General features: G+C 32.9%; 1 protein-coding gene across 1 annotated transcript in view; it reads right to left on the bottom strand.

Moving 5' to 3' along the window:
- The window catches only part of LOC106874390 (uncharacterized), a 390,389-nt gene that overhangs the window by 212,247 nt on the left and 160,014 nt on the right, over window positions 1-18,128 (bottom strand). The window contains exons 65-74 of the mRNA XM_089352838.1: window positions 16,489-16,611; window positions 15,874-16,059; window positions 15,113-15,238; window positions 13,771-13,959; window positions 12,189-12,317; window positions 11,843-12,028; window positions 9,436-9,597; window positions 3,485-3,676; window positions 2,000-2,128; window positions 867-1,052 (exon numbers count right to left, since the gene is read on the bottom strand). Of these exons, the coding sequence (XP_089208964.1) occupies window positions 867-1,052; window positions 2,000-2,128; window positions 3,485-3,676; window positions 9,436-9,597; window positions 11,843-12,028; window positions 12,189-12,317; window positions 13,771-13,959; window positions 15,113-15,238; window positions 15,874-16,059; window positions 16,489-16,611 (1,608 nt within the window). The remainder of the gene's footprint in view (window positions 1-866; window positions 1,053-1,999; window positions 2,129-3,484; window positions 3,677-9,435; window positions 9,598-11,842; window positions 12,029-12,188; window positions 12,318-13,770; window positions 13,960-15,112; window positions 15,239-15,873; window positions 16,060-16,488; window positions 16,612-18,128) is intronic.

Here is an 18,128-nt window from a genome sequence, read left to right as displayed (position 1 = left end):
TATTATATATATATATATATATATATATATATATATATATATACTATATATATATATATTATATATATATAATATATATATATATATATATATATATACTATATATATATATGTATATATATATATATATATATATATATATATATATATATATGTATATATATATATATATATATATATATATATATATATATATGTATATATATATATATATATATATATATATATATATATATATATACATACACACATACACAAGTAAGCACATAAATGCAAAACAAGAGTGAGAAATAGTTCTCAAACACCAAATGTAGAGTAATATACTATTTATCAAAGTCAAAAAAATCTTTTGGTTTTAATAAATAGTACATACATACATAGGCAGATAGATAGCTAGATAGATAGATAGATAGATAGATAGATATATAGATAGATAGATAGATAGATAGATAGATAGACAGATAGATAGATAGATAGATAGATAGATAGATAGATAGATAGATAGATAGATAGATAGATATAGATGTATGTTTGTATGTATACATGTATATATTGATATGCATATATTATATATACATTCATGTACATTTTATATATGCACATATATACAGATACACAACACACATATACAGACATACATGTATATATTTGTATGCATGTATATATATATATATATATATATATATATATATATATATATATATATATATATATATATATATAGGGAGAATTCACATTATGTATGTATGTATGTATGTATGTATGTATATGATATGATATATGTCTCTTCAAATAAAAATATCAGAACATATTAAGCAATCAAATTTCACACAACATTTATCAAAAGAAACTTATTTACTGCCTACCTGATTATCATTGTCAAATGCCTGAAGTTTCACTAATGCTGTATTTGGGAGAATAGTTTCAAGAACATTTTGTGTATAGTTCTGGCGAGTCCATACAGGTGTGAACATATTTCTATTGACATTTACTGTTACTGGAGTAAGTGCTATGTTTGGTGGAAATCCTTGATCTTCAGCTTTTACCCAAATCTAATTCAAGAGATGAGAAATGTTATCATTCACAGAGACATCATTATTTACAACAACTTTAAAAAAATAATCACATGTCTTACTAATCTTTTTAATAATTCAGAATACATTTATTAGATGTTGATCCCCATCAAGATCATATAATTTTAGATAATGAGAAAGTATATATTATTATTTCTAATCAACAGTTACATTTTAAAATCAATAAGCTTTTTAAAATGTAGGGGTTAGCTCAATGCAATCCAAATTGCATGGTGCTGGCCCCTGCATAAGACAATTCCTCTTTAAAGAGACATCATTCTCATTTCCATTTTAACATAGTTGAAGTTTTGGAAATCCTTTTCCTAATTTTTTGTCCTGTAAATATAATATCACTCATATCAGATCAGGAAAATCTTGTTCCTGGTATGATGTAATCCAATACCACCTGTTCCATGGTTGGGTTGTTGATGATTAAACGGCCACTCCACCTGGATTGCTAGGTGAGGAAGGTGCTGTGATCACTCTGCAGAACTAAAAGCAAGATCTATCAAAGGACACATAAGCTCATAGTGAGTCAAAGGCCAACCACACAAGTGTTGTCTCAGAAAAATTTTTGCACTTGCACTGTCAAAGACTGTAGCCACAAAAATTTTAATGAAAGACGTTTGCTCTTGAGTTGGATTTGACATCCATGAGTGATGTGGCATAGAGCAAAAAAGAAAGAAAAAAAATTCTACACTTGAAATATGTCAGGATTCTAGTAGTAGTAAAAACTAAGTGAAGCTCATAGCTGTATTCCTGCTAATTTAGGAAAATCATCAAAGTATATCTTCTTCACTAATGCAAACTAATTTACTTTATGAATGTATGGTTTCAATCCATTGGCAATCAACCATTGTTCCAATATTAAAGATTTTTCTTTGCTCAACAGAAACCTAATAATCAAAATAGTATTTCTTACTTACCGTGTATTCATTATTACGAGACAGGCTCAAGGAATTTTTCAGGTCAATTACACCAGTAATGGAATTGATAGAAAACATATTTTTGGCATCATTATCACCAAATATACTATATTTGATTGAACCAAATGTCTATTAAAAAAAAACAAAGAAACATCTCAGTACTAACAACACTTTGAAAAATATCAATAATTTCAAAACATAACAATATCAATAAAGCAAATTATTTTATTTGAGATGATGAGCTAGTAGATTTGTTTGCCTGCCAGGCAAAATGCTTTGAGGAATTTCATCTGACTTTACGGATTATATTAACAGTTTTTAATTAATACTTTGTCAGCCATTGGGTAAAAAAGAAAATACATTTTTGAGTATCTTTTGTTAACTAATGTTCAAGACTAAATGTTAGTAAGGTATTCCTCACCATCCAGCAAACAAATGGAAAATGAACAAAAATATAAACAACATGAACAAAAATATTCTAAAACAAAGCATTAACCTTTTGAAACAAAAATATAATGATGTTTCTACGATTATAAATGAATGGGAATGACTTTGTTAACTTCCTAACAATAAAAATAACAATTCACAGCTTTGTAAATATCACATCCAATAGTCATGGCCCAACCAGAGAAACAGATTTGGAAGAGATATGCCATGATAAGGAAATTGTCTCAGAGCAAGCAGAAAAAATTTAATATCACTCTGCCTCGTGGAGAGAATGAGTGAAGTAATAGTTCAAAGCAGGTCTTAGCTTAGCAGAGATATGTCACTGAATGAGGCAAGATAATAATAGTGTCTACCAGCTTTTAGAGACTGAGGGCAAAGCAAAGCAGCAACAAAACAGAGTGATACATATGCCCTTAGTTTAGAGAAAACGATTCCTAGTTCAGTCCCGATTTGGTAGTATGGGCACTTTCAGGAGTAAGACATTTCATGATAATTGAAGATCTAACAGACTAAAATATATCGCAGATTTTAGTAAATATTGACAAACTTTTCATTTATAAAGATAATGCTCATCATCATCATCATCGTTTAGCATCCATTTCCCATGCTTGCATCAGTTAGACGATTTGACTGAGCTGCACCAGTCTTTTTGTCTTGGTTTCTACATCTGGATGCCCTTATTAATGCCATCCATTCTATAGAGTGTAGTGGGTGCCTTTTATGAAGCACTGGCATGGATATGTCACCAGCACAGATAGTCTGGAAATTTTGAACCTAATTAACTACATCTTTCCAAAATAATGTTTCACATATCCTTGCAGATTTAACGTTTGCAATAATTATTTAGAAACAGTAAAGGGCTTGTCTAATGCATTTAAGTTTCACAAAATCTGACTGTACCTTTCTTCATTCAGACATCAACAATAAGGTATCTCTTAATCAAGTACATAACAATATATTTTTAGAAAAACCCATAGTAATTCAAATTTATAATCTAAATGCCTATGAAAGTCAGCGAATGTTTGTAAGCTTACTTACACCACTATCCGCATCAGTTGCATTTACTCGAAACAGGAAACTATTAACCGCATGAGAAACTGATACATCAATTTGATAAGGAGTTCCATGAAAAACTGGTGGATGGTTGTTCCTTAATATTTTCAAGGTTACTGTTGCTTTGTTAACAGCTGAAAGTGGTGGATTTCCTTTGTCTGTTGCCGTAACATAAAACTGAAAATACAATATATATAATATTAATATACATATAAATTATTTATTTACTTGTTTCATTCTTTGAATACAAACGTTTTATGGCACTGGTTTCAAGGTTCTTTTAAGTTCATTATATTAACTCTAATACTTAGTGCAACACTAAATTTATTATTTTCTGTTTATTGAAAGACATTGACATAGATAATAAAAAAAAAAAAGGCCCCCTTTTGGTCATGAATGACCATGGGATTGCTCCTGGAAAGTTTTCTTCTGAGGTACAAGTCAAGGCAAAGGCCAGTACTGCTTGGCACCAGTGATATTGTAACTCATTTCTAGAGCTGAGTGAACTGCAACAACATGAAATAAAGTGTCTTTAACAACAAACGAGATGAGGACAAATATCCGTTTAATGTAAATAATATACATAATTCCTCATTTCTTAAATATAAAACTATACATATATGTATATATGTATATATATATATATATATATATATATATATATATATATACATACACACATATATATATACACACACATATATACATATACACACATATACATACATATATATATATATATACACACACATATACATACATATATATATATATATATACACACACATATACATACATACATACATATATATATATATATATATATATATATACACACACACACATGTACATACATATATATATATATATATATATATATATATATATATAAATATATTTCTGTGTGAGTTAGAGGTTGAGAAACCAACTAAGGGAGAGTACCTATCCAATATACTGTTGGTAGTGTACCAAATTTGTCATGCCCAAGTGCTAGTTATTCCATGGCAATCTTGTAATTGAGTGTTATATATGAGCAGGGATAAAAACTGGTTTACCCTTGATTTATATGCCAAATAAGAATGTGGAGAGGATACAAAATGGACAGACATCAGCTGGTAAACATTCCAGTACGTCTATTTATTCCAATGTATTAGAATATATTAGATAAATACATACACATTTATTAGTAGTACAGCATATCAAATATAAAGAGTTGGTAATTGCGAGAACAAGGGTGTGGAAACATATAATCATATAGGAGCAGGTGTTTGAATGAGTACATGAGCAAATGAGCAGATTGCCAGTAGGTGCTAGTTCCTTACGGCCGTTTCTGCCAAGAGGCAACGAAATCTTCCAGGTTGTCTCCACCTCTACAGTGTTATGTAGGGATCAGCAGGTAAGACTTGGACAATGAATGTGCCTCTAGGCTTCTTCAGAGGATCTAAGTGGTTGGGAGGGCTAACACATATAAAAACAGTTAATAATAGATACAGTGTGTTTGTCTTTTCAAAAAAGAGAAGGTAAAGAATAGGAATAAGAACTAGAACAAACATGAGGATGTGAGTGAAGTACATCTTAGTATAATGATTTGGGTACAGCAAATCATTAATAAATGTGTATGTATTCATCTAACACATTCTAATACACAGGAATAAATAGACATACTGGAAAGTTTAGCAGGTGATGTATGTCCGTTTTGTATCCTCTCCACTTTCTTATTTGCCGTATATATATATATATATATACACATATACATACATATATATGTACATTCATATATATACATATATATGTATACATATATATGTATACATATATACATATAAATATATATATATATATATATATATATATATATATATATATATATATATATATATATATATATATATATATATATATATATTCTAACAAAACTGTCCGATGAATGGGAACGTGAAACTCAGAGTAACGTTTTTTTTGTTATATTTCTGCTGCTTTTAAATAAAGTATATATATATATATATATATATATATATATATAATAATAATAATAATAATAAAGGAGCTACGATGCAAAAACGTATAAATTCAAAAGAACATATATATCTTCTTCAATATATATTTCAGTATAAAGAATTCATTAAGATACTTAAATCAAAATTTCTTTACACATCATTCAGGAACAGATATTACATCAGAAAAAATACATTCCGTTTAAAAACACAAACCATTCACTGTCGTTTTTTTCTGCTATTTTGGTGATGATTTTTTAAATTAGCTTACCAATTATTTTTGTTGGTAGTTAATTTAGAATATATTGTTATATATATATATATATATATATATATATATATATATATATATATATATATATATACACACACATCACATATACATACCACCTTGGGCAAATGTCCTCTACTATAGCCTCAGGCTGATTAAAGCCTTGTGAATGGATTTGGTAGACAGAAACTAAAAGAAGCCTGTCGTATGTGTGTGTGTATTTATATGATTGTGTCTGTGTGTGTCCCCAACATCACTTGGCAATCAATGCTGGTGTGTTTAAATCCCCATAACTTAGCGGCTCGGCATAAGGCACCAATAGAATAAGTACTGGGCTTGCAAAGAATAAGTCCTGGAGTCGATTTGCTCAACTAAAAGTGGTACTCCAGCATGGCCACATTAAAAGAATAAAAGGATAAAAGAATATGCATATATATATATTTATATGTATACATACATATATATATATATATATATATATATATATATATATATGTATATATATATATATATATATATATATATATATACATACACACACACACATATATATATATATATATATATATATATATATATTTATGCATATATATGTATGATGAAGGGATGCATTGGATCTTCCCTGAAACAGCTGTAAGACTATCCATAAAATATATTTCCAACTTTACCATTGCTCTCTTTATCCTTTTATATATTTATGTCATCATTATCATCATCATCATCGTTTAACGTCCGCTTTCCATGCTAGCATGGGTTGGACGATTTGACTGAGGACTGGTGAAACCGGATGGCAACACCAGGTTCCAATCTAATTTGGCAGAGTTTCTACAGCTGGATGCCCTTCCTAACGCCAACCACTCAGAGAGCGTAGTGGGTGCTTTTAAGTGTCACCCGCACGAAAACGGCCACGCTCGAAATGGTGTCTTTTATGTGCCACCCGCACAAGCCAGTCCAGGGGCACTGGCAACGATCTCACTCGAAAATCCTACGGGAGCCAGTCAGGCGGTACTGGCAACGGCCACGCTCAAAATGGTGCATCTCATGTGCCACCCGCACAAGAGCCAGTCCAGGGGCACTGGCAACGATCTTACTTGGCTTGCAGGGTCTTCTCACGCACAGCACATTTCCAAAGGTCTCGGTCAGTAGTCATCGCCTCGGTGAGGTCCAATGTACGAAGGTCTTGCCTCACCACCTCAGCCCAGGTCTTCCTGGGCCTACCTCTTCCACGGGTTCCCTCAACTGTTAGGGTGTGGCACTTTTTCACGCAGCTATCCTCATCCATTCTCACCACATGTCCATACCAGCGCAATCGTCTCTCTTGCACACCACAACTGATGCTTCTAATGTTCAGCTTTTCTCTCAAGATACTTACACTCTGACGGGTATTCACATTGACATTACACATCCAACGGAGCATACTGGCTTCATTCCTTGCGAGCTTACGTATGTCCTCAGCAGTTACAGCCCATGTTTCACTGCCATGTAGCATGGCTGTTTGTACGCATGCGTCATACAGTCTGCCTTTTACTCTGAGTGAGAGTCCCTTTGTCGCCAGCAGGGGTAAGAGCTCTCTAAACTTTGCCCAGGCTATTCTTATTATAGCAGCTACACTTTCAGCGCACCCACCCCCACTACTAACTTGGTCGCCCAGATAGCGGAAGCTATCGACTACCTCTAGTTTTTCACCCTGGAATGAGATAGAAGTTGTTTCCTGTTTGTTTACAGTCTTTATTGCACCTGAACATCTGCCACAAACAAAAACTAACTTGCTAGTTAACCTGCCTTTGATGTTGCTGCACATCTTATGTGTCCATAGCTTGCACCGGGTACATCTTATAGAGTTACTACCTACTCCTTTTCTACATACTGAGCAGGGCCATCTACCTGAAGGGGTTTGTGTTTTATCTACCTTCCTACTTATTAGGATTTTGGTTTTAGCTGGGTTGACTCTAAGGCCCTTCAATTCTAGACCTTGCTTCCACACCTGAAACTTCTCCTCTAGTTCTGATAGTGACTCCGCAATTAGGGCAAGGTCATCAGCATAGAGGAGCTCCCAGGGGCAACCTGTCTTGAACTCCTCTGTGATTGCCTGGAGGACTATGATAAATGAGAGGGGGCTGAGGACGGAACCTTGGTGGACCCCTACCTCTACCCGGAATTCATTGCTGTACTCATTTCCAACCCTCACCTTACTGGCAGCATCTCTGTATATGGCTCGCACAGCTCTCACTAACCATTCTTCTATCATTGACCACCAGATAAGGGATCGGGGGACCTTGTCAAAGGCTTTCTCCATGTCAACGAAAGCCAGGTACAGAGGTTTATCCTTAGCTAGGTATTTCTCCTGCAGCTGTCTCACTAGAAATAAGGCATCAGTAGTGCTTTTACCTGGCACGAACACAAACTGCATCTCATCTAAATTGATTCGCTCCCTAATTAGTTGGGCTATGACCCTCTCTGTAACTTTCATAACCTGATCTAACAGCTTGATGCCTCTGTAATTATTTGTATCTAAAGCGTCACCTTTACCTTTGTAGCAGTTGACTATGATGCTGCTACACCAGTTATTGGGTATGACTCCTTCGTGTATCACCTGGTTCGTAATACGGGTGACTAGGCTATAGCCAACACTGCCAGATATTTTGAGCATTTCTGCAGTGATTCCTGATGGGCCGGGGGCTTTCCCGGTCTTCATACTCTTAATTGCTTTATTTATCCCGGTACTATCAACTCGGATAGCTGGTCCCTCTATTGGGTCGACATACGGCAGGCTCTCTTCCTCCCATTCATTCTCTTTATATATATATATATATATATATATATATATATATATATATATATGTGTGTGTGTGTGTGTGTGTGTGTGTGTGTGTGTGCGTATGTATTTATGTATGTGTGTGTATACATTAGGACCTCTAAAAACAAGTTCATACATCTGAAGTTCATATATCCAAAATCTACTGTAATGCTTTAGAGTGTGCTTCTTTTTCGGATATACAAACTACTGACGATATTTATGTATGTGTAGAGACAGACACAGACAGACATGTTTAAAAAATATTCACTACAGTACATTGTTGTTGTTGTTGGCACTCCGTCGCTTACGACATCGAGGGTTCCAGTTGATCCGATCAACGGTACAGCCTGCTCATGAAATTGACGTGCAAGTGGCTGAGCACTCCACAGACACGTGTACCCTTAACATAGTTCTCGGGGATATTCAGCATGACACAGAGTATAGCAAGGCTGACCCTTTGAATTACAGGCACAACAGAAACAGGAATTAAGAGTGAGAGAAAGTTGTGGTGAAAGAGTACAGCAGGGTTCGCCACCATCCCCTGCCGGAGCCTCGTGGAGTTTTAAGTGTTTTCACTCAATAAACATTCACAACGCCCGGTCTGGGAATCAAAACCACGATCCTATGACCGCGAGTCCGCTGCCCTAACCACTGGGCCATTACGCCTCCACACTACAGTACATAAACTTACACAAACACATACATGCACAAACTTCACTTATACACTCACATACACACATTAGTAATGAATTATCAAATAGAAAAACAATGCTTTTCTTAAAACCAGAAAGTGTAAGTAATAAATAGTAGGACAGATGCAGACTTTTAATAGAAACGTTTCTATTATTGCGAAAGACTGACAAATGTTACTTACAGTGAATTCATTGACAGTGGATTTTGTAAGATCTCCAGCAACAAAAATATTTCCGTTTGATTGCTCTACATCGAAATATTTTGAAGCTTGATTTTTAGAACCAATGTTATTTGGAGTAGAAGGTAAATCCTCTATTTTATAAGTTATTTCATTATGTGGTGCCTGTAACAGAAAATTTAGACAAAATTATTATTTTGATGCTCCTTTTGTAGTTTTTGTTTTATATTTTGTACGGCTGGGTGCAAACTATGAACCTGAGGTGGTATAAGAAACTATAGATCTAAGATTGTATAGGAAAGATGTTACTTGATTGACAGCACTCTCTGTTGTATGTCAACGTTTCCAAGCAAATTTATGCAATCTTCTGGATTACATAAATATTATTGTTGCTTGGAATACAAATGGGTGGTGAATTTTTTTGCTCCCTTCTACATGTGTTCTGATGCTCCTATGTTCATGAGTATTAATTTGGTCTTCATACTTCATATCCTATTGATTTTGATCTCAAGATCTTTGTACTCAGCTTCTCTGTAACTTTCATAAAGGGATTTCTTTTATAAGATGTTGCTGTGTCAATAAGGATACACCTCCTTATTGTAAATATGCATGTAGTGGAGGACTCTAAATTCCATCACTGAAGTGCAGATAAGTCCACTATGTGGCTTTGTACAAAGGGCTTAGAATAGTAGTTTACTGCTACTGGGATGCAAGCTGGGGCTTGAGCAACCCCAGCTGGGTCAACTGGGAAAAGGAGTCTTATGTTGATAGTCCTGAAATCACCTCAGTAACATCCCTGACAATGCATCTCAGAGCATCTCCAAAATGCATCTTAAAACTAAACTGATTTCATTAGTGATAATTGTTAATTGCATTTTGCTTCCAAGCTAATGAATTTAACAAAGATTACATGAGTGTTTAAAGTAATGTAATCAGTCTTTACTACTTTTTAATAAACTATGAAGAAGAAACTGAATATTCAGAACACAAAAATTATAGACAACAATGGCAGTATAAAATTTCAAGTGTGAATTAATGATGAGATTTTATCTGGAGGAAGACTAGATAGTTCTCAAAAAAGCTTGAAGAACCATACAACTAAATTATTATGATGGAATTACCCAAATTGAATATTAAATTTGTATCATTTGACAGATGTGTAGAGTTTTCAGATGTGTAGACCAAAAGAAACTGCAGCTAACAGTATTGAAACAGAAACAGCACTCCCACAATTAATATAAAAATATCTTCAAAACATCACATCATGCAAGTTAATTCCTTTTAACTATTTGACTACGTCTGAAGTTAATTTTTCTAGGGAAACAACAACATTGAATCGATCAAGTGACTAAATTGCCTTTTTCATATTATTCAAAATTTCAGTTAATCAATCTTATTAACATGATCTTCCTTTACTTATTGCTCCTAGAGGATTTTTTTATCTACTAATTGCATGGATAATCAGTTATTTAAGGTTTTTCAACTCACTATTTTACATATTTATGATACAACTGTATTTGCGTTCAACAGACAGAATATTACCCTGAGATATTTTATCTCAGCCAAATTGGTCATATGCATATCTCTTATCAACATATATTTAAAGATTATAATAATCAACAATATCTTTCTGATAAATCCTATACTGCATGTCAAAAAATCAAGGAAAGCAAAATTATGATAAATATCAAATATTGAGGAAAAAAGTTAGATATTTAACAAGTTAGTAAGAATGTATTGACTACATTCAACTTCGTAAATACTTCACCTGAAACCTTGTTAATATGTCTCACTAATTCCTCTTTGTCTCTCATTTAGACTATTCACAAATGTATAAGATTTAGATTGTTTACAATATATGAAAGAAAGTTTAAGTCATCTTAAAGATTTTGATTGCTGAATTGGATAAGTCATTTTAAAATATCTTGAGTCAAATATTCTATTTATATTTACAAATATTTTTGAGTTGAAGTAAGTTATTAGTAAGCTTTCAACCTTAACATTCATTAATATAAGATACTGCTAATATTTTTATGTATATGAGAAAATAATGTAAGAGCAGTAGTTACCATAGCAGATACAGAAAAAATATAGAACAAATAACACAGAGCCTTAAAATTATGTTAGCTTCAATACATGCATTATTATTCAGTATATTACCTTGTCACTTTTATACTTTTAACAATTTATTGAACAGCAAATATAATAGGGAAATGTTTTATATTTTATAATAAGAGAAGTAAAGAAAAGTACCGTTGAGTGTAAAGCTCATGACAAGAAAGAAAAAGTAGGTTTTAACATTTGTTAAATGTAATGATGATAAAATGAAGCAATTGGGGGAAAAAGAACCACAAAAGTTAACCATATTGTATTTAGAAACATAAAAAGAATGACATAACATTATACTTACATGTTTATCAGTATCTTGAGCAGTCACTTTTAGTATAGTGGTTCCAATATCAATATTTTCTTCAATATTCTTTGTGTAACTCACTTGTGTAAAATAAGGTGGATTTAAATTTCGCCTTATAGTAATCCTAGCTAAAACTGTTGCTGATTTGGCTGGTCTCCCATTATCAAAAGCGACAACACGTGCCTATAAAAGAAAACAAATGCATTATACACAAGAAAATCTAATGAATATGAAGTGGAAATATGCATGTAGAAGTTCCTTCAGTTTCTTTAGAAGGAACAAATCAATAGGTACTTATGAAAATTGTTCAAATTAAAAGTATTAGCAGTATTTTCAAACTCACTTGAAAATAGGGAATGTTATCTGCTTCAAGGGATGACTTCACTTTGAAAATTCCATCCTGGAAATCAAAGTAAGATGCAATGTTTCCATCACCAGTAAGTCGGTAGTTGACTGTATTAAAGGCGGGGTCCTGAAAGACAGAATTAGGATTTGTATAGAATTAGGATTTGTATAGAGTATATAATTATTTTGTATTTAGCATAAATAGTCATCAAAACATTTTCATTTACATCTTATTCACTGCACAAGAATTGCACATAATTCTAATAATAAGGAATATATATATTATGGACAGCTCCTTATTCACATGGTTAAGGGGAATACTTGACACCAAGTGGCTACAAAGAGGCCAAAATGACACATTTGAGACAACAATGGGCATCAGCAGGATCAATGTTGAAATAAGATGCAGGTGGATCAGACACATCCTCAGACACGATCAAGAAAGTGACTGTATGGTGGCACTAAAGTGACAGCCTGAGGGGAAAAGAGCAGCATGGTACTCTAAAACCACAAGGAAAGGAAACAAGAAAGGTAGAGAAACTGGAATGTGAACATAACAGGGGCAGAAAACAAAGCTGGTTGGAGAGATCACATTGCAATCTTATGTGCCTCATGTCACAAAGAGAACAAACAAATTAACTCCTAGCAGCTGAATATATTTCCTATTATTATTTAGTTCATCAGGTGTAATTAGTTTAATTCAATTTTAATTCATATAGTTTAATTCAATGTTCTTTTTTTCCAGTCATCAACCAACATCATGTTTTCAAACACCTTCCTCTCTTTCCATTCTACCTACCTCAACAACTTCTTTTCTAGTCTTCCTTTACTCTTTCTACTTGATGTTTGCCTATGCTTGGAAATATTTGCTAAAGGTAATGTCATGGTATTGTAATTCATGACCGACTACTTCATTATATAGATTTTAACAATTAGCAGAAAAGTTTTGTAATTCTCAGTTTTCCAAATAATTTGTTTCTTATTTATTTGATGATGTTATTGAAATGTAAAAGAACTTTCTTTAATATTCTTTTTCAAAAATCATGATCTTTTTCTCACTTTCAGCATCTAACATCCATACTTTATGCCTGTTTATTGCTCCTAAATATATTTTTTTAGTTAGTTTAATTCAGAGGTTCTCATCTGGGGTCCATATGGCCTCTGAGTGTCCATATAGATTTTTGGGGATCCATGCAATAAAATAGTATATTGGAGATCCACAATAGTATTTTAAGGGCTCTGAAAAAAATTGCTTTAGATGTCTTTATTGGTATGTATTGTAAGACACAGCTAGGTTTCTTTCTCTAATATTTTACATAGTTCAACCTACACAATTTAATGTGTGAACAACAAAATAGTAATTTTTCTATAAAACTAGGCTTGAAATAGGAAATGGTTATGGGGGTCCACTAGAGTGAAATAGTAATCAAAAGGGTTCGTAGGTAAAATATGGTTGAGAACCTCTGGCTTAATTACATTACACAAAATTTAAGCTTGATATTACATGAACAAGCAGGGTACAAAAATCGCCATTAAATTGTATTGATAAATTGATAAGAATATCAAAACAAAATACTTACAGTATCTTTGTCAGTAGCTGATACTTGAAGAACTGTAGTTTGTAGTTTAGTGTTTTCATCAATTTCGACATTGTAACTATTCTTCTGAAATTCAGGTGCAAATAAATTTTTGCGCACAGTTATTTCAACAGTAGCTTCTTGCAAAGCAGACCTTGGCGGGATACCATTATCTTCAGCTAAGACACCGAACTGCAAATACAAAGCCAACATATAAATCAGTTAAAAATGCAAAATTAAGATAAAATCAAAATATATTTTTTCAATATAATGATTATAATAATAAGCAGGAAATGAAGAGAGTTCATAAGACATGTGCATTTAGTATTCTTTAAATGGTTTGAGCTAGATGAAGATTATGTGTCAAAGGCCAATGCAGGTTATCTGAGATTAATTAGAACTTAAAGACTGATGTTCCTCTTGAACAGTTGCTTGAAAAAACATAGGCAAGGAAAGGTTACCTGAGGATCAATGTTCAGGGGGAAGAGGAAGGAGTTAATGTGGTTAATCTAGGTCCAGTGGGAGATACAGTATGGAAACAAGAGCAAGACATGAATGACTCATGAAAGCTTGAGTGGATGTAACACAAAACCAGCCAGTCCCAAGGAGGAAAGGAAACTGCAGCAGCAGTAAAAAGATGCAGAATGAGGCTACATCCTGCCTGAGAATTATAAGTCAGAGTGTGTTCATGTTTGACTTCATGCCAATCAGTAAAGGTGGAGAAGGCTTTATCATATTTGAATTAATATTCTCACATTATCATATCAAACATTATCATATTTGAATTAATTTTGAACTATCACAGTAAAGTATAGTCATCATCATAAAATATTGTTTTAAATAACTAACAACAAAATATTACAAATGCTTATTTTATTAGTAAAAGAACAAAAGGCAATAATCAAATCTAATACATTTGCTTGCCATCAGAAACAAAGAAGTATTAATGATCTAGTATACATTAAAACAAAAGAGAATAATTTGATTCCTTAAATAACTTCTTTATGGTTGTCCAAACTGCAAGAAATGGCAGCAAAATTTCTTCAAATCATAACCTCACATTCTAACACAGGAAGGACACATTTAACAACACAGTCTTAGATATACAAAAATATGGATAATTATGGTTGGAACACATTTAATCATGTCTGTACAATTATGTATTACTTGGGTCTAAGCAACAAAAATATGGATAAAGAATAATTTCTTATATAGAAACAAAGTCTGATATTTTTTTAGGATGATGGATTCAGTTCAGCAACAAGTTAATTTTAATCATCAGTACTTACCATAACAACCTAAAAAGTATTGCAATTAAATTGTAAGGTCAAATGTTCTTACTTACAGTGAGAGTGTTACCAGTGATATTGGTCAATGATTTTTGCAGAATAATATTTCCGGTCATCTCATTCAAATAGAAATATGAGCTAGCTTGGTTGTTATTTGGTCCAAATGAATATCTGATCTTTTGCTACACAGAAAAAAAAAAAAAAAGTTTATTTTAGCAATGAAAGCTATGTAAGGTTTCATTGTTTTGTAAATACTTGGTACTGTTGAAACACACATTTCTAATTTAGAAATATAAAGATTAAATTTTTCTGTACACTTAACATCTAAAGATTATGTCTATATCAAGTAAAGTGTGGCTATTTTCGAAATATTCTCTGTAAACCTGGTGTTTATTCTATTGATATCTTTTGCCAAACCATTATATATATATATATATATATATATATATATATATATATATAAAATAAAAGTCTAAGGTCCTGGTAGGGTGGAAAGTAAGGGTGCTTCCAGAGAAGTACTTAACCTTAATACTGGGTTATCAACACTGTCAGGTTTCAGGCCAATACCAGAATTCTTCAGGTGTAGAAAATCCAAGTTTCATGATGATCACACCATAAAGTGGGTTTGGCAAAATCTATATATATATATATATATATATATATATATACATATACATATAGACATATATATATATATATACATATATATATATATCAACGTTCATGTCGGAAGAAATATGTTATACACCAAGGCTCACATTAATATAATATATGTTAGAAGATAGAGAGTAAAAAAATGTAAAGAAATATAACTTACGCCGACATCTGCATCATTTGCAGTCACCTGCAGGATACTTGTTCCTATATCAGTAGTTTCCAAAATTTGTCTCCGGTAAATTGTTGGTTGAAATATAGGATAAAAGGGATTTCTGTTCACTTGTATTTGCAAAACCGTTTCAGCGATTTGATTTGGTCGGAAACTATCATATGCTATGATACCAAGCTGAAAATAAAAATTACCATATATTAATAGTGTGTGTGTGTGTGTGTGTGTGTGTGTGTGTGTGCGTGTGTGTGTGTGTGCATGCATGTGTGACTGTGCATGTGTGTGTGAGTGTGTGCATGTGTGTGTGTACGCATGTGTGATTGTGCATGTGTGTGTGTGTGTGCATGCGTGTGTAGCATGTATGTTTGTGAGTGTGTGTGTGCACGCATGTGTGATTGTGCATGTGTGTGTGAGTGTGTGCATGTGTGTGTAGCATGTATGTTTGTGAGTGTGTGTGTGTGTGTGTGTGTTTGTCAGAGAGTGAGAGAGAGAGAGAGAGAGAGAGAAAGTGTGTTACTTGGGAGCAAGACAGAAAGAAATGGAGAACAGAAATAAAAGAAATGAATGGAGAACAAAAAAAATGAAAAACAAAAGAAGAATACTAACACTGTATGTGGACGCTGTATCATTAATAATCGTATTCTTCACAGTAACTGATCCAGTATCCTGATCAATTTGAAAATAACTTGGGGCAGAGAGTCTTCCATTGATTCCATATTGTATTTTACCCTGACAGAAGGATAGTAGAGAGAAACAAAGAAAAAAAAGAACAGTAAGCAGATGCAGCACAGAATTTTGTCAGTGAACAGGTCGTGGTCTCAAAGCGACGAAAATATTTTGACAAATTAAATTTAAATGTTGAAGTGAATCTAACGGATTTTGTGTGTTATTTTAAATGGCTTATAAACACCTTCCACGCTGCAATTGTTTTCGTTCCAGCACACGATCTCAGATCAGGTCACTTGCTATGCAAGTACATCTCAGTAAGCAAATTTTTTTTAAAAAGAAGGAATGGAAGGAGGGGGAGGAGGAGAATGACGACGACAACAGTGACGACTGTCGCCACCACCACCACCATCATCATCATCATCATTATCATCGATCCAGAGCAAAGTCTGCTAAAGGTACCCAAGGTACAAAGTCCTAGTGTTAAGCCAGGTCGCAGATTAACTCTTCCACCCAAGTAGGCCAGAGTGGAATTTAAACTCAGAACTCAAGAAGCCAGAATATCACCAGACATTTAGTCCACCATTTTTTACATTTCCACCAACCTTCTGCCTTGTATTGGCTAGTTTTTATATCAACTTCAATCAGATGAAATGCAAGGCTGATCTAGGTGGAATGTTGAGCTCAGCGAAGCAAGTAGAAATACAGTGAGGCGTTCTATCTAATGCCCTAATAATTGTTGTGGCAATTCACTCCCATCTGACTTAAAACCCTTTCTGAAAATTGCAGGAGTATAGCAACTTTCATAATGCCTCAATATATGAGTTTATTTGTTCCTGGAGACTGCTCGTAAAGTGAAAACTCATAAAGCAGAGCAATCATTTCCCATAGTAGCAATGTTATAAAACGTAATTCGTTCCCAGAAAAAATATTTTACCCCTAAAATTTATAATACTTGTAAATAAATGGCAATAAAACAATAGTAGAATGTAAAGAATATTTTATGTTCAGTAAAAAGAATATCAAAATCATTTATAACAAAAAATATTATTATAATCGTTGTCTGAATCATTTTCACTCATGCATACCATCACTTGTAGACATGATAACCAATTCACAAGCACTCATACATGGACTTGTAGATTTCTTTTTAAAAAGCAAGTCTAGAGTTGATTGCTTAGAAGAAGCTTTTTGACACACGCTATAAATTTCTTGGTAACATGCAGAAGCATTTGTTAAGGTAGTGGAAACTTTTGCACTTTGTACAAAATTTGGATCTTGTGCTTGAAAAATAAAACTTGTAAACCCCAGAGTCTCGTAAAGTGGGTCCTCATAAAGTGAGGTATTACTGTACTATAATCTTAGGTTTTATGTCAACTTGAAAAAGACATGGAAATTTTATTTCAATATGTACACCTTAGAAACAGTATGATATTGTGTGAGTGAGGTAAAGAAAAAGAGAAAAATACTGAGAATATTTAGTTAAGTATTTTTCCTACTAGTTTTTACATAATTTATTAACAATATAAACAATTAGGGGAATCCAAAATAGAACTGGGTAATCAAGAAAATCTGGAGAT

Source organism: Octopus bimaculoides, chromosome 5 (genome assembly GCF_046866305.1).
Source record: "Octopus bimaculoides isolate indiv1 chromosome 5, ASM4686630v1, whole genome shotgun sequence".
Taxonomy (NCBI): domain Eukaryota; kingdom Metazoa; phylum Mollusca; class Cephalopoda; order Octopoda; family Octopodidae; genus Octopus; species Octopus bimaculoides.
The sequence above is the reverse complement of the archived record's forward strand: the minus strand, read 5'-3'. Positions and strand labels throughout refer to the sequence as shown.